The following is a 25,721-nucleotide window of genomic DNA, read 5'->3' on the forward strand; positions in this document are numbered from 1 at the left end:
AAAAATCATACTCAATTTGATAGAAAATATAATATATTCTAATTTAATGTACTGAATTTAAGAGATAGTATACTGATTTTTAGATTTTTTATACTTAAAAGTATCATGAGTAATTAGATAAATATATTTGACTAAGGAATGGAAATAAAGATTTTTATGGATGAGGACTACACGTAAATATTTGTTTACCAATAGGAGCTGCATATAAATTTTTCCTTATTTTAATGGTTTGGTGAGGACCGTGAGGTTGCCAATTTTAATTTTTGCTCATTTTCTTTCCATCACTAATAAAAAAAACTGGATTTTTAATTATATAATTAATTGATATTTTATATAATATATAATATAAATACATATTTCTCTCTTTTAAAATCTTTCTTTAATTTCCATGCAGCGCACGTGTTTGTAATTAATAAGATAAACTCACATTTTATTTATTTTGTTTAATTTTAAAATTCCCTCTTTTTTTGCCCCAAATTATTTCGCAAAAATAATTAATATTCAAAGATTTCCAACTCTCTGTCAAGCGCTGCTGCGCTTTGCTGGCGCTTGGGTAATCATTCGGGTCGCTATAAAATGGGTTCCTTTTTGTCTGCGGCAGCTTCGAGCATCCGTGAGATCGAGAAAGCGAGAAGAGGGCGATCGCCTCCCTAATCCGGCGATAGAAAACAAGGTGCAGCCCTCCGTGTGCTCTCTTCGATCCCTGGAAGAAACAACCGCTTCCCCCAGATCTGGGGCGCCTCCTTGGCGATCTCGTCCCGGAAGGTCTTTTTTCTTTAATATATTCCTCTCTTGTGTGTGGAGTTGCCTTTTGGGGGTTGTTTGCGCGGAAACATCTGGCTGAATACCTGATGGAGCGGAGAGATAGTGATGCTGCGGAGGAACGGTGAGTAGATCGTGTTGTTGTGCGTTAAAGGGTAGTGAGATTCTTCTTTCGCGGATATTCTGGATCGGCAGAGGAGGTAACCAACGAAGTATTGTAGTTTATTTCTTGGATTTGGATTCTTATGATCCATCATGTGATTTAGCTTGTTGGTAGTTGGTTTGTTAGTGAGTATCTTAATTTAGATGAGAAATTATGGGAGGGCTAACGAAAATTTGCTCTTGAAATCTTTGACTACTTCAGAGTGGTTATAGGAGGAAAGTTGGGTGTTTGATAGCCTTCCAAAAAAAAGCAGCTATTATTGCATTTGTCTTATATTCCAACTGACATGCTTTATGCGGCTTCTTTTGATTCAGTTTCAGAGGAGAAGCGCACATTCAGTTTGGGATGTTGGATCATGTCAGGATGATGCTGAAAATACAAATGTGTGTTTAACTGAGATGAGGGATGTTAACAAAATTGATAAACCTATTTAAGGCCTGCTGGCAGCCAAAGGACATATTTGCCTGCTCAGGTTCTGATGTCGTTGGTCGACAGGATGGGCTTCTATGGTACAAGGACACTGGGCAGCATGTTTATGGTGAGTTCTCAATGGCGGTTGTACAAGCAAATAACTTGCTTGAGGATCAGAGCCAACTTGAGTCAGGACCTCTAAGCTCACTTGAATTGGGGCCATATGGGACTTTCATTGGTGTTTATGATGGGCATGGTGGTCCAGAAACTTCTCACTATGTCAATGATCATCTCTTTCAGAACTTGAAGAGTAAGCTCTGTACTTGCATGACTCAAACACAGTAAAGGTTTTGTTGATGGATGGATGAGTCAAAAACTAATAATATACATGGAAGTTACTATCTATTTTTTGTTCGTATTCAACTTTTATAATTGATGTCTGATGCTTTTTCATTGTGCTGTGTATTTGTATGCTTGTTTCCTATTTGCTACTTTGTAGTTGGAACTTGATTCTGAATCAAGATCCAAAGGAATGTGCTGCACTATGTATTGAGAAGGATAATTCTTCCATAATATGGTGATATTCATTGCCCATTTTCATTGAAATTATTTTGGCAGGATTTGCAACAGAGCAGGAGTCCATGTCCACTGATGTAATAAGGAAGGCATACCAAGCAACAGAGGAGGGATTCATTTCCTTGGTGACCAAACAATGGCCTGTGAAACCTCAGATTGCAGCTGTTGGCACATGCTGTCTAGTTGGAGTAATCTGCGGTAGTACACTGTATATAGCTAATCTTGGTGACTCTCGTGTTGTTCTAGGAAGAGGTGTGAAAGCAACTGGAGAAGTTTTGGCTGTGCAATTGTCTGCAGAACACAATGTAGCAATTGAATCCATGAGACGGGAGTTGCAGTTGATGCATCCTGATGATAAACAAATTGTTGTTTTGAAGCATAATGTATGGCGTGTGAAGGGCCTAATTCAGGTAGATTGATGCTTCTCTTCTTGGATGCATTCTTATCGTAAAGAAGAAAAGCATGCCTGACTTGAAGGTGGCCATGTTCTAATGGTTGGAATGATGACCCATGTGTCTGATGTTTTTCTATCATATGTGCTATATAGCATGACCATATGCACTCTATCATCTTTTGTTTTATATTGTCAATCATTTAAATATTTCATGTTATTTATGAAGAATTGATTTAGCCCCTTTCCCTTATTTAAAGTCCGCCACTAACCTAATCAAGTATATATAACCGTATGCAATTTTCTCTTTTAGATGCAAGATCTGCCTTTCTGTTGTTTTCCTATGCCAAGAACTTAATTTGAAGGCTTGTTTCAGATCTATGTCGTTTCATATATGTCTAGTAATAGATAGTGAGGTCACATTTTAGGAGACCAAAACTCCTAGATGCCTTTGCCGTGTGTCAACATGGCATGTCATCTAAACCTTACTGTTCTGGTTGGAGACAAACTCTTTCATGGCATAGGATTTTAAACCTTGGCTTAAATAAATATCTACCATATCTCTTTTTCTTCCTCAGACATTACGCTCTTAACAAAGCAAGGTTGGGCCATAGGATTGTAAGGTCTAGGCTAGAATCCTGGTAATTATGGGAGTGAGTAGCCTCCATATGTGACCTACGCCTGATACAAGTCTAACACTAACATACTTGCAGTTGCCAATACTTGCTATTATATATTTCTGTGGAACATTGATCATATTTACTAACAGCAATGTCCTTACCAATTCCATTCTATATTACTAATATATGTTTAATGAATAATTTATTTAGTTTTATTTTCCCTTAAAATTAAATTACTTTAGTTTATTCCAGATCTCTAGGTCAATCGGTGATGTATACCTTGCAGTTGCCAATACTTGCTATTATATATTTCTGTGGAACATTGATCATATTTACTAACAGCAATGTCCTTACCAATTCCATTCTATATTGCTAATATATGTTTAATGAATAATTTATTTAGTTTTATTTTCCCTTAAAATTAAATTACTTTAGTTTATTCCAGATCTCTAGGTCAATCGGTGATGTATACCTAAAAAGGGCTGAATTTAATCGGGAACCATTGCATGTAAAATTCAGACTTCGCGATTCGTTTAAGAAACCTATATTGAGTGCAGAACCAACAATTATTGTGGAACCACTACAACCACAAGATCAGTTCCTTATATTTGCATCTGATGGGCTCTGGGAGCATCTTAGTAATCAAGAAGCTGTTGATATCGTTCAGCACAACCGTCACACTGTAAGTTTAATTCTTTTCCCTGGTAGGTGATGTTGCAAATCACAATAGTATCATTATTTTCCCACTTTATTGTGTTTATCATGGAATTCTTCTTGCTTTGCAGTTGCAATACAATTCTCTATATTTCATTAGTGCATAAGGGAGCATTTATCATTGTTTTGATGCATTTTCAGTTTGTATCAGGTAGGTTGTGATTTCTAGTGCCATTGGATGGAATTAGGTAGTGAGATATAATAATTGCCTAATCCAAACCATTGAACACTGGCTTGGCTGATGTTATACCAGCTAGAAACCTTAAGAGGTTTGTACTGGGTGGAAATAATAGGTTTACTCTCGAACAAACATAAATTATTTGTTGCATTGGTTGTCAATTTCCGAGTGTTCAACGCATTCTTCAGTCAGTTTAACAGACGCAGACACAAGAAGCATCAACATAATATGCATTTTGAATGTCACTAAATACCTTAGTGCATATTCCTTTTTTGATAAAGAAAATTCTTGTCTGGAAAATCTCCTCAAACAAATACAATGATTCATTTTGGGAGAGATCCCCATTGTACTTTAAGCTATCTCAAGAAAGTAGCTAATTGACCCATATCTATAGTATCAAATTGAGCTTCTATTATGCATCTTTACTAGCCAGTAAAATATCATAGGAATTTAGAATCTCAAAAGAGATTTTTTATCAAAAAAATGAAATGGTTTGCCTTGTCGCTCCAATAAAGTTCACACCCTTGGTCCACTTGAGAAAGTTTACTGAAACCAAGATCTTGGAGTTTGCTTCCGATGGTAAATAGTTCTCTCAAGATTGCATACTTTCGGCTATTTGGGATCAGCTAAGTTGAAGATACATTTGCTAGAAATAAGCCTTAAGAGTTTGATAAGGTTAGCCTTCAACATAAGAACATGTGATCTTATGCTCGGTGTTAGAGGTCATATCCAATATCTGCCCACCATATGGACTTCAATCTTAGCTGCAGTTTTTCAAATTACTAAACTATTGAGAGAAAAAAACAATTATCCTTCCAATCATGCAGGGAAGTGCTCGAAGGCTTGTCAAAGCTGCACTACAAGAAGCTGCAAAAAAACGGGAGATGAGGTACTCTGATCTTAAGAAGATTGATCGTGGAGTTCGTCGGCATTTTCATGATGACATAACTGTAATAGTTGTGTTCCTCGACTCAAATCTTGTTAGCAGAGCCGACGACTCACTCAGAGGGCCCTCTTTGTCCGTTAGAGGGGGTGGTATTAATGTCCGAGCAAACTCTCTTACTCCCTTGTACAACACCAACTGAGCTTGCTGCCGTGTAAGTTCCGCCATGGGTGGTATTTGTTTTTACTAAGTCAAGCAGATAGCCTCTTTATTGTCAATTTATACGACCGAAGATGAGCCCTCTTCGTTCTTATTTGAAATCACCCACCCAGTTATTTTCCATTGTGAATGATGATAATGTGGATCAGATTTATGCATCTGATTCCATAAATATAGTACCACTTCTTAAGCAAAAGAGTACTCAACCTTGTATACTGCACTGAGCAATGGAGGAGCTCAAAAAGAATAGTTTTCTGCTAATTGTTGAAATTATTCCCATTTATCATTTTCTTGATCCAAAACTCTTTCATTATTTTTATTGTGTTAAAATTTCATTGCCTACATGATTAAGCTGACAACAAGGTTCCTATGTGATTGAATCTTAGATGCCTGTTCCATGTAGATTAATTAATTCCCTTATTTTCCTGGACTTAGGGCGAGAAGCAAATTAATTACCTCTCGATGTTTATCAGTAGTCAGCATATTTAGCTAACTGTAACTGTATCTCTTTCCAATCAAAGTAATATTGGCGATTAATCAGTTCCTTGAAGGTCGACTCTTTTTCACAAGACAAACCCAAGGGATTGGTTGTTTTGTTAATCATTTAATTTTGGCGGGTACTCTATGTTTTTAATTAGGAGATAAATTTATCAAGAATTATTAAATTAGAGATGTCTGTTGTTCCTGAGAATAAGAAATGGAAGATATGATCTATTAAACATCTGTGCAACGGTTAAGTATTTCTGCAGTTAATCAGGCACTGCATAATCGATATCCTCTACTTGGAAGATAATTTTGAAATGCTAATCCTTGAATTATTTTTAAAAAATTATTTGGACACTTTTCCGGGAGTCTTGGTACAACGGTAAAATTATTATCATATGATTAACGGTAAAATTATTATCATATGATTAAAAATCACGAATTCGAATTCTGAAAATAATCTTTTGTAAAAAATAAGATAAGAATGTGTATAATAAATCTTTCTCCGGGACTTTGTATGATGAGAATTTCACGTATTGAATTATTTATTTATTTATTTATTTTTATTGGATGCTTAGAAAGGGAAGGAATGCGGACTTTCTTAGACAAAATTGGTGACACAATTGCTCACGCAGTCACGCTTGCAGATTTATTCGATGGACAAACTGAGATAAGGCGGCGCACCTGAAAAAATAGCCGGGCCGAAGAATTATTCCCTGACGGATCATGACAAATGACTTGGACCCGACCTCCTAAACGTTGTGTGACCAATGAGCTAAGGGCTGTTCTTCGAGTTCTTGAATGGGAGTCTCTTTGCTCGGTTAGACTGTCCCTGCCTCATGATAATCCCAAGTGGATTACAAGTCATCTTCCATGCGGACAACCTTTAATCACCACACGCTACCTGCTCCCCAGAAGGCTCGGAGCTATAATGATGGATATTTGAGCGATGCCTCTGGAACTATGATTGACATTCTCGGCCGTGCTGCTTAATAATTGTGACTAATGATAATCTATTATTGTTGTTGTAGCCAGATGATTTGCTATTGTTGCAGGATTTATTGAGTGTGCAAGGCTGGTCCTGGTCCTAAAAGATTGTTTTCATGGTCACAGGACAGGATAGCTTGCTTGTTATAGTGACCTGCACTCAACACTAGCACAGCTGGGCAGAACAGTCTCGGCGTACAATGTGAACGTCACGCAAGCAGTGCTACAGGATCATTTGCAATCACAAGACGCCTATGGTGGTGCAAGAACAGCATGTCAGCGTCCGCGACAGCAATGGATTTCTGCCTGCTGAATGAGTCATCTCGATCTCGTTCGGTTTTACTTTGTGCTTCCAAGTATGCTTAATTGCCTGGATAATGGACATGCTTGATTTAATTTCCTTCACAAGAATCATGTGAGAAAGATAGGAAAGCTAACCGTGAATGAACACAACCATTTTCAACCGACCAATGTCAGTGTTGCCTATTCTGATTCGACTCAGGCGATGCTGGTGAAGGAGGGTCAAAGCAACCGGGAGTCCTCTGCAGTTCAAATAGTTGCTGAAAATGCTGGCCATCCTGCTACTACTTTATTAAACTTATATATATGTGTTTGATCTTGATGCAAGCTTATAGCTAATGCATCCTATTTTCAGAAAATGTGCTTGGTAGTGTAGATGATGACAAAGAAGATCAATAATTCTCCGAAATTGCAAAGATTTACATCGCCGAGCAACCAGGATATTTTGTCATCTAGAGAGGCAAGAGTAACACAGGGCAAGGAATGAACTCTGCCAATAGATTTGCATCGACATGCTTCGAATGAATGGCCTCCATACTTAAGACCACGAGATCCAAATTCAAGTCGTCGGCAACCTCGCCTATTATAGCAGTTGGCTTCTTCCCTTCCCCCAGTCGTTCCATCAAGCCGAACTCCTTAAATCCACCTGAAATGATTAAACAAAGACAGTATCTCAATATGCATAGTGAAAGGTCAGGAAGAACAATAGAACATAAACCTTCAGAAAGGTGCCATCTGATGCTAGACAATTGAGCATCATGCTCGGGGATTGATTCTTTTGGCTTGTCATCAATAACTACATAGAAACGAGGTCATAAACCCATCAAATTTTCAAATGTAAAAAAACAAAAAAACATTCGAAATCAAGACGTTGTGCCCGTACCAACTACTGTTATGTCAGCACCATACTTTTTTGCAAGGGACGTGGTAGTTGAAGCAGCCTGTCAGCCAAAAATTGCAATTCATCAAATACAAGATTAAAAAAAAAAAAAAAAGAGGGAGAACGGTGTGACCATAACGCAAATTCTATAATCTCCTATTAATTCTTTTTTAAAATATCAAATTACAGAAAGCTGCAGTAGAATATTATTTTACGGATTACAATACTGTAAATCTTAATGCAAATTGTAGATGGAGAACATCATTAGTTGTTAAACTCCAAATTGTCACTAATATATTGGAGTCACAATTGGAATATACTATGCTATAAACATGTTGAGTGAATTTTAAGTAGCACAGTGGAGCACAATCCTATAAAGATATTGCAGTAATGACGCTACTAAAGAGGGTATCCAACATATCTTTGGGGTACCAAAAGATATCTTTGAGATATTATCATCACGCATGTACCACCAGAATTAATCGAGCACAGAGTTTAATATTATTGAAGTTGGGTACCAGAAAAAATTCACAGAATGTTAGCGACTACTTAGTAAGAACAATACAGCAGGGAAAATTGATGGAATGGGAACTCTTTTTTGTAGGGCATCCTTTTGTATTTGAACTAACGTGTTTCGCAAGAGCTGAAACACACAAGTTGGTCTCAGGTGAACAGTATTGAAGATGCCTCAGAGCTGGCTGGAGGCTCCTTGAACCTACTTGAAGGCACCCTGAATGGAGCGAAGGCACCCTCACATGGATAAACCTTGGGGATAAGGTTTTCACTGCGGGAAAGCGCCTTGGAATGCATGGAAGGCGCCTTGGAGTGCATGGAAGGCACCTTGGAGTGCCTTAAAGGCGCCTTCAGTGGGATAAACTTCACAAAATGTAGTGATTATCGCAACTAAAGTGCAGGGGATAATTTCTACAGCTGGAGGCACCTTGCATGCAGTCGGGGCACCTTCAACAGCCTATAAAAAAGTCTTCGAGCGGCTCCTTACACAGAACTTCAATTGACGACTTTTCTCTTGTGCACTACTCCAAAGACGACGCTATGATTCTGCGACACGACTCCGACGACCGAAAGCCCGAAACTTCTAATTCTTGGTTGTTGGTATAATTTTAGTTACAACATTTAAATTATTATACTTGTAAATCTCCGAATTATTAGTGAATTGCCCAAAATAATATTCAACGAGTGTGAGCCTTGGAGTAGGAGTCGTCATAAACTTCGAATCAAGTAAAAACAAACTTGTTAGCGTTGTTTTTTACTTCCGTTCTTTATTTATTCCGCTACATTTTACTCCGAGTTTTAAACGAATTAGTGAAAAAGTCACGAACATTATTCACCTCCCCCCCTAGCGCATCGATTCTACAAAATGGTAGGTTGATCTAATTAGCAATGTAGTGTGATGCCTGTGGTTGGGTAAAGAACTTATGTATGAAGAGCTTGAAGTGAATGAGGATATTATATATATATATATATATGAGGAATGATAGTCTGCACACCCTTATGTGAGCGAGCGTGGGTGACATTCGACGTGTGCACCTGATGCAGCCAAACCTCAATTTTTTTAATTCTTCTCTCAATTGCATGCAACAACTTTTCTCTTTTTTTTTCTTAAATTAAAATAAAATTCTCTATTCTTTCTCTCTTGATTGCATGCAACAATCAGTGCTAATTTTTAAAAACTAACACCACAGAATCTCCACAGCGGTGGATAGTGCTGATAAAGACCAACACAAGATGCTATTGATAAAACAACAACACGTTGGTACATCACCAAGGTGTTAGTGGTGTTAGCCTTTAAAGATCAGCACCAACAACGCCTTTGTGCTGGTCTCCAGCACCACTTTAGTATTGGTCTTTAAGGAGCAACACCAACCAAGACCAGCACCAATCACCACTGCGGAGGTATGTGGTGCTGGTTTTTAAAGACCAGCACCAAGATGCTACTGATAAAAACAGAAACACCTTGGTGCTGGTCTTTAAGACCAGCACCTCACCAACATTGGTGCTAGTCTTTAAAGACCAACACCAAACATTGGTGCTAGTCTTTAAAGACCAACACCACATTAGTGCTGGCACCAACCAAGACTAGCACCATTAAGGTGGTGTTGGTCACCAAGGTTTTGTTGTTTTAAGCTGTGGTGCTGGTTAAAAACCAGCACCACAGTGATTGTTACATGCAATCAAAGGAGAGAAAAAAGAAAATTTTATTTTAATTTAAGAGGAAAGAGAGAAAAGTTGTTACATGTAGATGAAAGGGATCAAAAAAAATAAATTTTAGCCACGTCAAATCGCTCGTGTTGCTGTTTTAAGCTGTAGTGATGGTTTTTAACCTGCACTTGCAGCATGAAATCAAAGGAGAGAGGAGAAAATTTTATTTTGATTTAAGAGGAAAGAGAGGAAAATTGTTGCATGCAAATGAAAGAAGGATTAAAAAAAAAAAGAATTTTAGCAGCGCCAGATCACCCACGTCCCCACATTGGATGTCACCCCTGGTCGCTCACTTAAGGGTATGCAGGGTAACATTCTTGTGTGTATGTGTGTCCACACGCATATGCGCGCCACTTTGCGCGATAGAGAGGGAGGCGGCCATGTGGGGGGCCCATCCCCTAGCCATGTCGGCCCTCCCTCTCTGTCACGAATGGTGAGGGTCGATGGGGGGTGACTGGGTGAGCACAATAAGAGAACTCTCAAAGAATATGTTGATGAATGCATTAAGGAGGTTGGGAAAGAGAATATGCTACAAATAGAGACAAAAGATGTTACAAGTTTAGATGTTGGGAGGTTGATGAAAGAGGAATGCCCACACATTCAAAGTCCCTTTGTGTGGTCCACACGATTAGTTTGATACTTAAGAAATTGGTAAGAAAAAAGATTAAGGACAGTTGAAAAGGCAAGAGATTTCTCTGTTTTCATATTCAATTCACTATTAGACTTAAGAAGCTGGAATCACAAGATTTGCAACTTGTTTGCTTTCGCTATTATGGATGTGAGGGAAAAGTTAAGAATGACATTTTCTTCGGATAAGTGGGTGCAATGCAAATGGTCTAGAAGCATTAAAGGTAAGAGAGCAAATGTTACTACGATGAACACACGGTTCTAGCCAAGTGTAAATTTTAGACTATAATTGTTTTTGCTTTTAGTGAAATTGTTAAGGATTGTTTATGTAAATAAAAAGAGAAGAATAAGAATTGTGTACGGTGAGTGGCATAGGATCCTAAGAGAGATAATGGTCTTTTTGTTTAAAAATGTGAAATGTGAATCCCATTAAGAAATATGTGAAGGTGCAATTAGATAATGTGATGGAAGTAGCTACTTATTAACTTAATTCTCTCTTCTTTTTTTTTAGCTAATATAGGCTCTGTAGAGATAGAGTCTAATAGTGCTAGCACAAATGACAAACTCGCATGCGCATAGTCTTCCTAGCCTAAATTCACCACCCAAGATACTATGCTAAGGATGAAATTTAGGGTGCATAAAGATGCATCCAAATTTTTTGAAAGACCACTAGCTTAGTCATGGATCAGATAAAGATTTTAGCCTAGGTAATATTTACTACTTGATAAATTAAGTTTACTTTTTGTAGTTTTGAATAAATTTAGAATTTTACAAATATTATTTATTAACCTGACAATGAAATGTGTGTATGGTGGCATAAAGGGTGCTAAGATCGACATAATGGCCTTTTTTAAGTGTGAATTGAAGTATATTAAAAAAATATGTGAAGAGTAAATTAGATAGTTCTCTACATGTTGCTACTTATTACTTTAGTTTTTTTATACTATTAGAGGGTCTCTACGGAGATAGAGTTCGATAGTGTTATCATGGATGTTATACTCATATATGCAATATGTATAGAATTTCCATCCAGAATCAGATCCTACCACCCAAGATATATGATAACTATGAATTTGAAGGCGTATAGAGATGCATCTAGACTCTTTGGAACACCACTAATTGTGAGATAAAGATCAAAAAATGATAAATATTTTAGCACAGTAATACTTAGTTAGTCTGCTAATCATTTTGAATAAATTTTAAAATGTTCTTAATATTAAATATTAATTTAAATTGATATCAAATTGGTTTTCAATGTATGGATTGTTTACTACCTATTCGCATGCAATGATAATCAAGATTCTTAACCTAACATGTAGCTCCTCTGGGTGTAAGAGGAATTGGAGTGCATTTTAGAGGATAGGTGAATGACGAGTTGAGAATTAATGTTGTATTACTTTACTTCATAACCATTCCATAGCTACCCTGCAATCAAGAACAAGTTTAGATGCCAGCATTAAAAGGAACCAAGAAGGAAAGAGATAGAATGAACCAGTCTTGTTCCCTCTGATAGGTAAGGATTTCGATCTGTGATGGGAAGAAGTAAATGCTTCACATTTGCCAATGCATCTACTGGTGACAAACCTTGAGATTCATTCATCTGTGCCCTTGCTGAAACGATATAATGAAACTATTTAGCTCGTAGCAAAATCTATCAGAGTCTAACTACTTCAAGCTTTACATAAACAAATAACTATACTACTAGATTCTTATGCAGCTTCAGAATTGTCAAATTAATAGAACTCACTGATAATGTTTGACAGAATACATGACTTCTGTAGATAATTAACAAAATGTATAGGAAGCGGTACACAATTAATATATTGTTCAGCAAACAGATTCACAATAATGTGCAAAAGAAAAACACAAGAAATGTACATAACCCTGGATGAAATTTTATGCCATGGCTAAATCACAAATTTCCACGGTTCCAATGTCATGCTACTAGAGTGATAAGCTGCAAGAAACAATAGAGTGTGTAATAACAAATGGTATAAAATCATAAACTATTGTTAAAGGTCTAAACATAATTTACAGCAGTTTTAACAAATAGAATAAGATCACAAAGTAATATTACAGGGTGAAATAAAATGTAAAGAATTGAAAATGCATAAAATGAAAACATTCAGTGATCTATGGTGTTCCTTCACACTTGTCTGAAGTCTGAAAAACATACATGACATGTATAAACCATTCTACTTACTGTTATGCCAAGTCATGTAGCTCATCAAATATTTGTATTCTGGTACCAGTTTTTGAATGATGGGCAATGAATGAAAATGACTAATCTAAAATATTGTTGTTTGACAGAGCAAATGCAATGCCATACTTGAGTAAATACCTCATGTACAAAGGTTAACAATTAACAAAAGAAGTATAAGCATTCATTTTTGTATTTGACCTCATTTATAGAGGTTAATATTCTGTATTTGTCCTCAAGAAATCAAAAGTTATTCCCTCAAGTATTTTCATCTGAAATTGTGTTTTATACTTCATATGAAGGTCATTCAAGGTAGCATTATATGTTGGTTGCATCCATTATGAATCCATGCAAATACTATATTCATAAAATGATTGTCAATACAGCCAGTACTAAAATGGATTTGCCCATGTAAGATCAATATTGGCAAAGGTAAATCTTATTTTTCCCAGAAATGTGCTAGACTACACTGGAAAACTCAAGTGATGGCCATCGCATAGTGATTTCAGCCCAGAAGTTGGCATGACATTAATCTGTGCATTAGATGATGATATCAACCCAAAGGAAATTAGGAATAAAAATCAACAACAAATCATACTGTGCGAGATTTACGTCTAAACTCTCTGCAGGTGTCTAATGTACTAAAGCTAGATCATAAAAACACTGCCTTAATAGTCAACCTACCAAGCCATGGATTAGAACTTTCCCTGGATGTTCTATAATGTACCAAAGTTTCATCCATTACAAAGATTGTCATAAAAGTCAACCTTCTAAGACATGGATCAAAAACTCTCCCTATTTATCAACAGTGCTGCAAATGTATATTTTCTTTCATTATATTGCCTGGTTCCTCCATTCTCGTTCACACGATGGGCTCATTGGTTCTTCTGGGCATAAAGCTCCTCTTCGCATCATTAAGAAAAAAAAAGCAAAAAATGTGAAATAAAAAATGCGATTAATTTCATTGCCCTTGTTAAAAACCCAAGATGTGTCCATTCGAATTAGGATTTCAAAACAAGAAAATTTCAGCATAAAAATTTGCAAATTTTTTAACCCTCAAACACCAGAATCCTCCAATTTCAGCTCAGGATACTTGGAGCCAACGAGAAACTTAGCCCTTTAGCTCCGCCGTTGGGTAGGACAAACAAAAAAGGAAAAAGAAATGATACAAACATGAAGCGGCAAATCTATGGGAGGCTAAAATCGAGATGTACTTAAAATATCGAACACACCCTTGAGATCGTCTCTTCTTCTGTAGGCGGCGGCGAGGGCTTGGGACCGCTCAGACCAGCGAAGAGAGTACGACTCCGGGAAGTGGCAGACCGTGGAAGGAAGACGACGAGTGGGCATCAACGGCGGAGAGGCGCCAGAGGCGGCGGCAGCAGGATTAGACCAAGAGAGGGAGAACAAAGTGGCGGCAGCTGAAGAAGCCATGAGCAATGAATGATTGGGGGATCCGATCGATTCGGAGAGAGAGGGTTGGTTTAGGGCTTATAAGCGTAGAACTAGAAGCAGAGGGAACATTCTGGATTCTTACCCTTCTTTGGGTGCTTTTGAACCCGTTGAATTTTTTGAATTTTATTCAAAAGCCTATTTAATTTCTAAAATATTTTTATATCTAGTTCAATCTTAAATTAAATAAAAAATTAAATTGTTTTTTTTAAACCTAATTAAACTGCATCAAACGGAAAAAAATATTAATTGTTTCATTAAAGAGTTTCATATGATATTAAAAAGCTCATTTTATATATAAAAATATTCAATCTCTTAAATTTATCCGTATTTTTTTTATTTTAGAGTTTTATTAAAAATTTAAAAATACAAAATAATATTAATAAAAAATTGAAAAACTCTTATTTTTTTATTTTTATTATATAATATCTAATAAAAATAAGTAAAAGTAAAATAAAATTAGGAGATCATCATAAATTTTATCATTTTATTTTTTTATTAATAAAATAATTAAGTTTTTTTTTTCTTATCTGATTAATTCGGTTCAGCTCATTTAATTTAAATAAGAAATTTTATTTTTATTTTAATTTTAATTTAAAGCTGAAATTGATGAAAAGTATATTTTAAAAATTATGTGTGCCTTTTAGTAAAAACTACAATAAGATATACCATTTAAAAAAATTTTGAATGTGTCTTTTGGTTAAATACCTGTATAAATATCAAACGGTTATGTTTGATTTTTTTTTTTTATTATTTAAATATATTTATTAGATTTTTTTATTAAGTTCACGTTAAATTTAAGTTTAATTGAGTAGTCATAATTTTAAAAAAAACGTAGTAGTCAGTTTGTCCAACATTTAAGTAAATAATCTAGATATATTTTATATTTCGGAGTTACATTATGACTTTGAAATAATCGAAATATGATATACATTTTTTATTTTCTATAGAAAAAATAAAATAAAATTTTAAGTTTTTTTAAAAACATCAATCAGATTTTTTTTTTTGACAAAATTTATTAACGGCATAAAGAACTCTAATAAACATGCTCATAACACCAAGTGTAATTTTTTAGTAAACATATCTACAGAGCTCTCGAAAATAATTCTGAACGTCCAAAAGTCTGAATAAATTGCGGACAGAGTCCCACGCGAGGGGTGGAAAAACATAACATTACTCTTTAATAAATATCCAAATTATAATGCACATTTTAAATATTTCTTAAATTGATGGTGTAGTATTATAGTACATGAAATAATATTAGTGATAGAAAACCAATAACTATAACAAATCTCCAAGAATTATTGCCATTGTTTTAAATTTAAAAAAAATCCTTAAACTTTGAAAATTATAACCTTCCAATGAATGAGTACCTAAAACAATTAGTTCTCATCACTTTCCAGATATTGGCAAAGAGAAGTTGAACTATGCCATTAATATTTTATGAAATTCTTTGCTGAAACTTCATGCAGTTATTCCTCTCAGAGGAGGCATTGGATCCACCATGCACTCTTATACCGCTAGGAACATCACAAAACCTTGTAACATTTTGTCCATCCATCGACCAAGATCGCAGAAAGTATTAGCTATCGCCGTAGGCGTTCTTCGAGCTTCTCTATGGCTGCACCAACACCAGTTTTATTTGTATCGTTCTGCCCTTCTGTGTCAGCAGACTTAGAATTTGATAGCTCTTTGTTTGCCATTTCCACCAGCTTCAGATGAACCCATCCTGGCATAGCAAACCGATAAATTGAAATTATCAAACAATTAGAACACGTATGAGAAAATGGAGGCTGCGAAGTGCAGCATGGTAAGAGTAATGATCATTGGTATATGTAAACCTGATGAGATTAAGTTTTTAAAGAATTACATTGATATGACAATCTAAAAGAATTAAACTACAATTTCATTACCCAGAGGGAAACAGATTCCAGCTCCCAAAACAGAACCAAGCAATACATTCCTTGCACGCCACATTGGGGACCCTGGCACTGAAACAAACAACAAAATAAGGTACTTTCTTTGCTAGCTGCTTATCACTTGACTCATTTTAATATTAGTTCAATTAGAGATTAATCCATGACAGAGCAAAAACATAAAGATCAATACAAAACATGATTCAATGTACGGTACCATATGTAATTATTGCAGTATTTTCATTAGCAATCGTAACCCAAAGCTGTAGTGAAATTATTCTCTTAGAGACATGCTACTTCGTAAGGAAAATCATTATGTTAGTACAGAACAAAGATAAAGTTCAGAAGAAAAGAGTAATTTTTCTCACATATAAGACCGAACGTAGCAGCGGTAGCAGAACCAGCGGTGACCACATTATACACATCATGAACACCTCGTTTTTCAGCCAGTAAGTCTTGCAAGCCATAAAATGCTGCAGTGAACATGCCAAGGCGGACACCACCAACAAGTGAACCACGAGCAACACGAATAAACCTTTTCTCCATTGCATCTCTCATTATTCTATACTGTTCACGCTTGTCGCGTGTACTCCCTAGCTTTAATGTAACTTCTGCATCCTTGCTCTGTAGATATTAGAATGTCATTATCCTTCAATAGATAGGCGGAGCACGACATATGTACACCCTTAACAACAAGCATTGTCTGCAAGTTCTAACTTTGTCGTTTGCCTTTTTGTTTTAATTTGGCCTTGCTTGACAAATAGTAACAACTGAGAGCTTTTGATTTTAATGCCAAGTGGAGACGCATGATGGACAATAGGTAATATGAACTCAACACCTAATAATAATTCAAACGAATAAACCATGACACATTTACAAAAAGGACAAAAGTGTTAGTGACTTAGAAGTTGTATCATGTCTAAGTTGGCAAGAAATCAAGAATTAGGACTCCAACAAAGTCCCAAAGTAAATAAAAGAATGAGGTTTAATGCATTGATCTGAGCTCCAACAAAAGGCAACAAAGTTTCAGATTAGCCCATATGATTCGTGGATTGCTCTATGCTCCAACTTAAAAAGTCAAAAACAGAAAGTTTAACATGCATACAATACAATTAAAATTTAGTAACAAGGAATAAATAATGACAACAGTATTTTAGGAATAGGAAGCTTACTACAGATGCAGAAGCCTCTTTGCTTCCACCATATAGCAACCCTGCAAATACTCCAACAATTGTTGCTGTAACCCAACTAACTGTTCCTGGCTTTACCTGAACAATGGGTCTATGTTTTAAACCAAGAAACAAGTTGAATTCAAAGAAGAAAAAAAACAGATAACCTAGATCAGCAAGCATATACATCTCCAAGCTCATGTGTCACAATTTTTTTACAGACAATGATAAAAAAAAACGTTTTTTTATTCAATTCTTTTGCCCTCAACAGAGTTGATCTTGGTTCCGCAGTTAACTAGAAACAGGATGCACAAACACTGGTGGGCATAATTCTGCTACAAACGATCGAAGAGATTACGAAATAATAAAATACGTACTTTGCCATGCGACGACAGCGGCACTGCAGTGTCGACTGGAGGACCATCAGCGACGAGTCCGTTGGGCGGTGAGGATGCGACCACGTTCTCGGCCTCTCTCATTACTCCACCTCTGCAGCTATTGGCCGGACACTAGAGCGGGAGAAGGAGAAGCATGGTTCGTCGGAACGGACGTGGAACGGCCGGAACGGGTGTTCCGGCACGGATAACGTGGCTTGCTCTGAAACGCCTTCTCGGACGTTATAACGGTAAAAGAACGGATTGGAACGGCCGGAACGGAACGGATCGGAAATGATTACCTCCGGAAGAATCGGACAACGACGACGTCGGAGGCGCTCCGGCGTGGCCTGATCGGGCAGCTCACAGCGCGCACTGTAGTAGAAGAAGGCGGCAGCCGCGGCGGTTTAGGGTTTCTGCTCGTGCGACGGGAGTGAAAAGAGAAGACGCAAGTTGGTAATAAAAATTTAGAACTTAGATTTTGATAAATAAAATTCATTTCTAAAAATATAATCATTTTAATATATAATATAATTAAATATAATAAAAATTCATTTTAAATTTTTTTAAAAATATAAAAAAAATCAATAGAATCATATAAATTTATTTTCTTATTAACTATTATTTATATTATTATTATTATTATTTTCCTAAATAAATTTAATTAGATTAAATTTTAATTAATTTCAATTATTATCATATTATATATATATATATAACATATTTATTATTTATTCTTCTTATTATTATTATTATATTTAATATGAACTTGATTCAACCTCACCCTGTCCTACAATTTCATTCATTTATTTATTATTATATATTTTATTTTTAAAACTCAATACCTAATATTCTAAGTCATGATATTTTCTAATAAAAATAGTATCAATAGATAGCTTAGGTCGTGGACTTTCTAAATATATAGCTAATTTCAATTTTCAACAATAAACAATGATGAACCGGTCAATCAAAGTGATAATGAGAGCTTTCAAATATATAATATTATTTTTTTAACAAAATGTCAGAGATGGTGCACTACAAGAAAACAGGGCTTTAGAGACGAAAAAATCTGTCTCTGGAAATCATTTTTCCGTCTCTAAAGAAAGTTTGAGACGGAATATTCCGTCTCAAAAATCCGTTAGTGAAAACCCCGTAGCTAATTTTGAAACGGAAATATTCCGTCTCTAATTTTAAAAACGGATGAAAAAACTGTTTATAAATCTGTTTTCAAATTAACAAAATAAAATTAATTTCAAATGTAAATTCTGTCTCTAATTTTGTTTTAAATCTGTTATTAATCTTGTTTATAAATCTGTTTACAATTCTATTTATAAATCCGTATATAATTTTATTTTTAAATTTATCACTAAATATTATTATATTATATTTTTATATTTCTCATCAATATATTTAAATAATTCTTCATTTCAAATAAATTAAATTTATTAAAAAGAAATAACTTCTAATTCCAAATGTATTATACAATTAACATTAAAATAAATAAATATTTACATTATCCAAACAAATTTGACCAATAATCAAACTATAAAGACCAAATTCTCCTAGATATAAATGATTTGTATATTCCATTTCTTGAATCATTTCCGAATCATCTCCTTGAGATTTTCTTCTCTTTACCTACCTTCCTCAATACGATTTTCTTTCCTCTGCCTACTTTATGTAATAACAAGTTTTTTTTCCTTTCAATAATTTGTTCCTCCATCCTCGAGCTAATAGCATGCATGAACCAACCAATTTCTTCTTTTTGCCCTCCTTGTCTTCGAATTTCATGAGATAAATTGCTTCTCTTGTACAAATTAATGAACCAACCAATTTTGTTGAGAAAATCTAACAAATCAAAACATGAAACGAGTAAGTCTTGCAATATCAAAATTTTTAATGCAAATAAATTAAAATTGTGCAAAAGTCATAATCAATATCAATGATCACCACTAATTAGTCCATAGTTGTCAATGCTAAAGAATTAACAAGTCATGAAAACTCTTTTGGCTCTGAAACAATAGGCATCACAAAACCATAAAAATTATATCAGTGTGAACAAATACTTAAGTAGGATTTTCTTCAAATTTGAATCTTAAACTTAGAATCTCTAAGTACATATAACAAAATCAAATACAAGATAATAGAAAAGACTTGATGGTCTTCTTACTACACATTGATTAATTTAAATCACAAACTAAAAAAGCTTAATATCTATCAACATAATACCACACGAACTATAAATATTGCTAAGAAATAATCCTATAATATTAATAAACAAAACTATAGAAGATAGTAAGCAAATAGTACCAAGCAAAAGATTAAAAGATGGTTTTGAATCCAACATTTGCTCTTTGTTGTTGTGGCTAATGCAGCGTTTGCTCTTGGTATCCTGCATGATACTAACGAGTGAAACATAAGTCACAATAGAATATGGAAAAGTAGAATTACCTAATTAAATAATTACGGATCATTCTTGGATAACTTGATTACCTCTAGATAACCTCATTCTCATCTACAAATTAGTTAGAACATTGTGGCTATAAGGAAACAATATGTAACAACCTAAAATACAATAAACACTAAACATTGAAATGAGAATGCAAAGAGTACAAATGTTACGAAAAAAAAGGAAAATGACAAAAGAAATTCTTGTGAATAAATAATAAAAGAAAAGGGATCAAAGCAAATCCTTTTTAATAGTTACTACAACTGCTACAGATAGATTAAACATATAATAGCAACAGATTTACACTTGAGAGTTTAAAAATAGTATGAGAAAATTTCCAACCCAACAAAGTCAAAAAATAACGAATGATCATGTTTAGTTTGTTATTTCCTGATGCAGAAACAAATGAATAAAATGATTGAATTATGAAAGCTTACCTAATTTCATCTGTTTGGACCTCAAATCTCAAGTAAGACTTGGAAGTGGTCTGGGAATTAGATGATACGTTGGGCCATAAAAGAGAGAAGGCAGAAGACAATGACTTGCTATTCTTTTTCATCAAATGCTTAATTGTTTGGTTTGAGTTCAAAAGGTGCTTAGTGTCAACAATGTGGGGGAATTTTTTATGGACAGCTTGCACAAATTCCGTCAAAGATGGAGGAAGAGGACCAAAAAATTTGTTGTATATATGAGCTAAATCTGTTTATATAAAAGTAAATTGATCAGATGGTATTGGTAAAACTGGAAAAAAAAGAGAGAGAGAGAGACTTCTATGAGCATAAACAGCAAACCTAGAAGACAATTATGACCGACAATCAATTTTTCTGTTGATGCAAGAAGATCAACAACATGCCAAAATCCAACAGAGACTTGATTCTTTTTTCTGCATTTTTTCTCAGATCTTCAAGGACATCTTTCTGCATATAAAAAGTAAATAACAAAATTTAGTATTCACATGGTTGAGCTTCAGTCAAAGTCCTGTCAAACATTGTTTCCGAGATATAACTGTTCCAGAATATGGTAAGGTTAAAAGTTATAAAAGCCTCTGCAAGACATAGCTTCATTCCATACCATCAATACAACCTTATCTTCATTTGTGTCGACATAGACTACCCTCCTTTAATTTGCCATGAGTTGTCCTCATCAACAACACGAACATACATGAGGTCATTGAAGTGCTTTTTCACAACCTGTAATTATTAGCTTTTGTTAGAAAAGGAAACTGGTATCTAACAATTAATGCATCTTTACACATTGCAAGTTAAAAATGAAAGACAAATTTTATTGACACAAGGCATTGTAAAATTTGTCACCAGTTATTCAGAGAAGCAGAATCCTCATGGGATTAACAAATGCTTAAGATTTAAATAAGTCGAACATCAAATATACACTGGTAACTACAACTGATGAGTTCTATGACACAGCACAAGAAACTGCTAACAGATAAAAAGGGCATGTGAACCCACAGTCACCCAACAAGCAATGGAAGGAGTCCCCTTGCCTCTCCAGATTTAATAAATGACTAAGTAGATAGAACGACTAATTGAGACTTATCTTTTAGTGGTATGATGGAAAGGCAACACTGTATGTATAGTAGGATGCGAAGAACTTGATTGAGAAAAGCACCTTCATATATGCATGCATTGAAGTCAAATTGGCATTTAGCAAGGAAGTCGATGGATGTTACTTGCCATAGGAAATCATCAGGTGGCCCATGAAGTGGCAACTCATTCCGTGGAAAGATATAGAAGTTATGCCTGCAATGTAAAGAGCTGCAGATGTCACACGAAATCCAACAAATTTCTACAAACATGAAATCATACAGAATCTTATATTAATAACTAGGTGATCTAACACAAATTTCGTCTACAATTACCTACCAATGTCTGTCGAGACTTGTCCCACAGAACAAGCAAGTATGACTGATAAATTAACCCAAAAATATCAAATGAATAGTCTTGATCAGTAAACTACCACCATCTCATCAAAACATAAATTGGATATCCGTCAAAAGAAGTGATAAGGTAAAACCACGCAAAAATCAGTCATGAATCTCATATGCTTGACATATGAACAGTTTTTAACCTTTATCGCAAGCAGGCCTAGCTTCCAGAGGGAGAAAACGTGAAAGAATATCCTAAGCAAGGCATTCGATTTGAACAGGAGAATGAGGTAAAGATCATTTTTTTCCCCACAAAAATAAAACCGATAAAGAAGTCAATTCATCACTTCCATTTTCTCTAAAACCACATTGAACCCTATCATAACAAAACGAAAACCAAATGATGAAGAACACTAACGGATGGGCGAAGAAGGAGTCCTTGGATGAATCCCAGCGGAAGGGACAGACACCGAACTGCACGACAGCGAACTTCTCAGCGGAGTCCTTCAGCTTAAGGTAACGGACATCGGATCGGTCGAACTCGAACGAGTCCCTCCATGGGGCACTCGTCACGCCGGTCATCTCAAGGTCAACGACCACGAAGTCCGACTCCTCTACGCAGGCCCTAAGGCCCTCCAGCGCCGCGTTGAAATTGGACCTCGTCACCTGCATCACGGCCACGCTGCAGCCACCGGGCGCATCGGTGGAGAAGGGACGGAGGCGAGGCAGCAGACCTAGGGTTAGGATCGGTAGCACACCCAAACAAATGGCAGATCCCGCATGTCTTAACCTGCCATGACCATTCCGAAATCGGAACTCGACATTTATTCTCTGCAATTGTATTTTCATTTTAACTTTTAATTAATTTATAAATGAAATTAGTCACAAAAATTATACAGTCTTAAATTTTATTTATAATTCATATTTATTTTTATTTATAAAAATTTATATATAATTTCCTTTCAAATTTATTTTAAATTCTGTCTAATTTTTTTAAAAAAATATATAATTTACTAAAATGAAACGGATTAATAATTCCGTATTAAATCTGTCTCTGATTTATATACATCTAAAACAGATTTTATTTTCGTTTTAATTTTTAATTAATTTATAAACGAAATTTATCACAGAAATGATATAGTCTCAAATTATGTTTATAATTCATATTTATTTTTGTTTATAAAAATTTATATGTAATTTCGTTTCAAATTTGTTTTAAATTCTATCTTAAATTTTTTAAAAAATATATATAATTTACTAAAATGAAACGGATTAATAATTCCGTATTAAATCTGTCTCTGATTTATATAAATCTGAAACAGATTTTATTTTCGTTTTAAAAATCCATTTCTGAAGCCCTGTTTTCTTGTAGTGGTGGCTGTACCCCTCTTCTCCCAGTAGCTAAGCCCTTGTTAGCGTCATAAAGTAAAGGTGGACAACTAGGGAATTGTAGGGCTCTCATGATAAAGGTCTCCCTAAGAAAGTGGTAGTACTAGCAATGTTGTCTTAAAAGTAGATATCGTATTTAGATAAACACGCCAGTATAATTTCAAAAGCTTATATCTATATGTTAGGATAAACCACCTACATTTGAACAAACATAGAGATAGGAAAGATAACAATACTTAGGATGTCAACAATAATCATGGCGAAACTAAAATCCTAGGATTATTCTCCCAATTGCTTATTTCACCTCTACTTCATGCGATATAATCTCTAGACTCTCTCTCGACTCTCTTTCTCTCTCTTAAACTCATACACCCTATGATTCTCTAGATAACCTATTTCACTAACTCGATCAATACTTGATTTTTCAATCCCTATGGTTTCAATAATTTTTATTACTTAACGACAACCGTGACTTGTAGTTTGCAATAAATTAAGTTTTTGACGTCATTGCCGGGGATAACATAGTCTTAGGTGGCGTTTGATTTTTTCCTAGGAATCGGAATAAGAATGGAAATCATAGTATTGTGGAATGGGAATGAGTATTAGCATGAATATTACTCTTAAAAATAATATTTGGTTAGTTGAATATTTTCTAACGGAATAAATTAAATTTTTCTTTTTTACCCTTAGAGGAAAATAAGAGAAAAAATTAGATGTAAGAAAAAGTTGAATATGAGAAAAAAATATGATGAGAGAGAATGATGAAAGAGAAAGTGTGATGAGAGAAAAAAATATGATGGGAAAGAATGAAGAGGGGAAAGTTTGATGAAAGAAAATGAGAAAAGAGAGTGTGACAAGAGAGAGCATAGTGGCAAAAAGGTGAATACGCTCGTCCTCAGCGCCCCCGCCAACCCGTCCCAGGGCCAACACAGAGGAGGTAAATCACGGGCGGTTACTAGCTTTTGGAATAGTGACTAGCACATAAGGGAGACATTTACCTCGACTTTGTCGAGATTTGAATCTCATACCTCATGGTGGCAATACTTCATGGGCTAGTCACTAGACTGTCCCGAGGTGACGTGACGGGAGACAACATGATGAAAGAGGATGAGGAGAGAGAAAATGTGATGAGAGAGAAAGTGTGATAAGAGAGAATAAAGAAAGAAAAAGTGTGATGAGAGAAAATGATAGAGATGTAAATGAGCCGAACCGAACCAAACAGTATTAGGCTCGAGTTCGGCTCGTTTAAGTTATATTCGGGCTCGAGCTCGAATCAAACTTTTATCACAAGGCTCGAGCTTAGCTCATTTTGGAATTACGAAGCTCGTGAATAGTTTGAGCTTGGCTCATTTTGGAATTACCAAGCTCACGAATAGTTCGAGCTCGGCTCATTATTAGCTCGATTATCATAATTAACGAGCCTAACTTGTTAAATGAGCTCGGGCTCATTTTAGGGCTAATTTTTTGGCTTGTTTTAAGGCTCGTTTTTGAGCTCGTTTTGTAGGCTTATTAAGTGAGTTTGAAAATTCATTTGAATAAATATTCAACAAACCTAAAAACTAAAATAATATAAACTCAACACATCATTGAACACCTAAACTACTACATTAAACTTCTAAACTCAACACATCATTGAACACCTAAACTACTACATTAAACTTCCAAACTCAACACATCATTGAACATGCTCACGAGCCCAAGTTCACGAGTCTATTAATGAACATGTTCTCGAGCCCTTTAAACAAACCAAGCTTGAGCCTGAGCTGCGAGCCTATAAACGAACATGTTCGCGAGCTCACGAGCGGAATGCCCTTATGCTTGAGCTTGGCTCAATAAGATAAACGAACAAACTCGAATTAGCTTTTTACCGAATCGAGCTCCGAATAGCTCGCGAATGGTTTGGTTCATTTACATCCTTAGAAAATGAGAAGAGAGAAAGTGATGGAAGAGATTGAGGGCAGAGAAATTATGATAAGAGAAAAAATATGATGAGAGAGAAAGTATGATGAGAAAAAAAAAGTATGTGATGAGAAAGAGAGCATGATTAGAGAGAATGAAAAGAGATAAGGTGTGATGAGACAAAAACTGTAATGAAATAGAATGAAGAGAGAGAAAGTATAATGAGAGAAATGAGGAGAGAAAAAGTATGATGATAGAATGGGGAGAGAGAAAGTATGATGATAGAATGAGGAGAGAGAAAGTATGATAAGAGAGAACAAGGAGAGAGAAAGTGATATGAAAGAGAAATTAAATAAATATTTTAAGGGTATTTTAGTCCAAAACTTAATTCTCATTCTCATTTCCATCAAAACCCAAGGTAGGAGGTGAGTTACATCAATACCCAAGTTTTTGGATTTCATTTCAAAATTTTAATTCCATTCCCATCAACCAAATATAAAGTTTGGGAATGAATTCATTCCCTCATTCTCAAACTCCTAAACCAAACGTTACCTTAATGTTAATGGTGAGGTTCAAA

General features: G+C 35.2%; 3 protein-coding genes and 1 pseudogene across 15 annotated transcripts; 1 reads left to right on the forward strand and 3 right to left on the reverse strand.

The window, feature by feature from the left end:
- Positions 1–824: 824 nt before the first annotated feature.
- On the forward strand, positions 825–5,203 carry LOC122007134 (annotated as a pseudogene).
- Positions 5,204–6,944: 1,741 nt separating this feature from the next.
- On the reverse strand, positions 6,945–14,152 carry LOC122007135. The gene is made up of 5 exons (XM_042562920.1): positions 13,847–14,152; positions 11,907–12,025; positions 7,571–7,628; positions 7,406–7,483; positions 6,945–7,333 (listed from the first exon to the last, which is right to left on the reverse strand). Exons 1-5 carry the CDS (start codon positions 14,046–14,048, stop codon positions 7,140–7,142), a joined length of 651 nt encoding a protein of 216 aa, XP_042418854.1. The 5' UTR covers positions 14,049–14,152; the 3' UTR covers positions 6,945–7,139.
- Positions 14,153–15,348: 1,196 nt separating this feature from the next.
- On the reverse strand, positions 15,349–17,989 carry LOC122007136. Of its 2 annotated transcripts, none has more exons than XM_042562921.1 (6): positions 17,828–17,989; positions 17,529–17,748; positions 17,155–17,250; positions 16,351–16,606; positions 15,980–16,057; positions 15,349–15,795 (listed from the first exon to the last, which is right to left on the reverse strand). In XM_042562921.1, the coding sequence occupies exons 2-6, from the start codon at positions 17,628–17,630 to the stop codon at positions 15,653–15,655; spliced, it is 675 nt and encodes a 224-aa protein (XP_042418855.1). In that variant the 5' UTR covers positions 17,631–17,748; positions 17,828–17,989; the 3' UTR covers positions 15,349–15,652. The 2 variants fall into 2 exon arrangements, with proteins under 2 accessions (XP_042418855.1, XP_042418856.1); XM_042562922.1 differs by having other exon boundaries at positions 17,529–17,757; positions 17,828–17,986.
- A 999-nt stretch (positions 17,990–18,988) lies between these two features.
- Positions 18,989–22,672, reverse strand: LOC122007138 (poly(A)-specific ribonuclease PARN-like). 12 transcript variants are annotated; one of them, XR_006118852.1, is made up of 7 exons: positions 22,275–22,672; positions 21,601–21,731; positions 21,046–21,164; positions 20,766–20,891; positions 20,412–20,673; positions 19,836–20,040; positions 18,989–19,373 (listed from the first exon to the last, which is right to left on the reverse strand). XR_006118852.1 is itself a non-coding variant. In XM_042562929.1 (5 exons), exons 1-3 carry the CDS (start codon positions 22,526–22,528, stop codon positions 20,878–20,880), a joined length of 399 nt encoding a protein of 132 aa, XP_042418863.1. In that variant the 5' UTR covers positions 22,529–22,672; the 3' UTR covers positions 18,989–19,373; positions 19,836–19,917; positions 20,766–20,877. The 12 variants fall into 12 exon arrangements, 7 of the variants coding, with proteins under 7 accessions (XP_042418863.1, XP_042418862.1, XP_042418861.1 ...); XR_006118850.1 differs by having other exon boundaries at positions 19,836–20,673; positions 21,058–21,164; XR_006118853.1 differs by lacking the exon at positions 20,412–20,673.
- Between the last annotated feature and the right edge of the window lie 3,049 nt (positions 22,673–25,721).

The sequence above is a fragment of the Zingiber officinale genome, chromosome 7B (assembly GCF_018446385.1).
Source record: "Zingiber officinale cultivar Zhangliang chromosome 7B, Zo_v1.1, whole genome shotgun sequence".
In the NCBI taxonomy this organism is placed as follows: domain Eukaryota; kingdom Viridiplantae; phylum Streptophyta; class Magnoliopsida; order Zingiberales; family Zingiberaceae; genus Zingiber; species Zingiber officinale.

Excerpts from the sequence above, each read along its gene's own strand:
- LOC122007138 (XM_042562923.1), bottom strand. The coding sequence starts at position 22,528 with ATGCAGGTGACGAGGTCCAATTTCAACGCGGCGCTGGAGGGCCTTAGG. Across the intron at positions 19,928-21,600 it reads CAATGCATGCATATATGAAG|TATCATGCAGGATACCAAGA; the intron begins GTGCTTTTCTCA and ends TTCACTCGTTAG. Across the intron at positions 19,374-19,835 it reads ATCTTTTAATCTTTTGCTTG|ATTTTCTCAACAAAATTGGT; the intron begins GTACTATTTGCT and ends TTGATTTGTTAG.
- LOC122007135 (XM_042562920.1), bottom strand. The coding sequence starts at position 14,048 with ATGGCTTCTTCAGCTGCCGCCACTTTGTTCTCCCTCTCTTGGTCTAAT. Across the intron at positions 12,026-13,846 it reads AAGAAGAGACGATCTCAAGG|CAAGGGCACAGATGAATGAA; the intron begins GTGTGTTCGATA and ends ATATCGTTTCAG. Across the intron at positions 7,629-11,906 it reads TATCAGAGGGAACAAGACTG|GCTGCTTCAACTACCACGTC; the intron begins GTTCATTCTATC and ends TTTGGCTGACAG.
- LOC122007136 (XM_042562921.1), bottom strand. The coding sequence starts at position 17,630 with ATGAGAGAGGCCGAGAACGTGGTCGCATCCTCACCGCCCAACGGACTC. Across the intron at positions 17,251-17,528 it reads CGCTGTCGTCGCATGGCAAA|GTAAAGCCAGGAACAGTTAG; the intron begins GTACGTATTTTA and ends CCCATTGTTCAG. Across the intron at positions 15,796-15,979 it reads TGGAATCTGTTTCCCTCTGG|GATGGGTTCATCTGAAGCTG; the intron begins GTAATGAAATTG and ends TTGCTATGCCAG.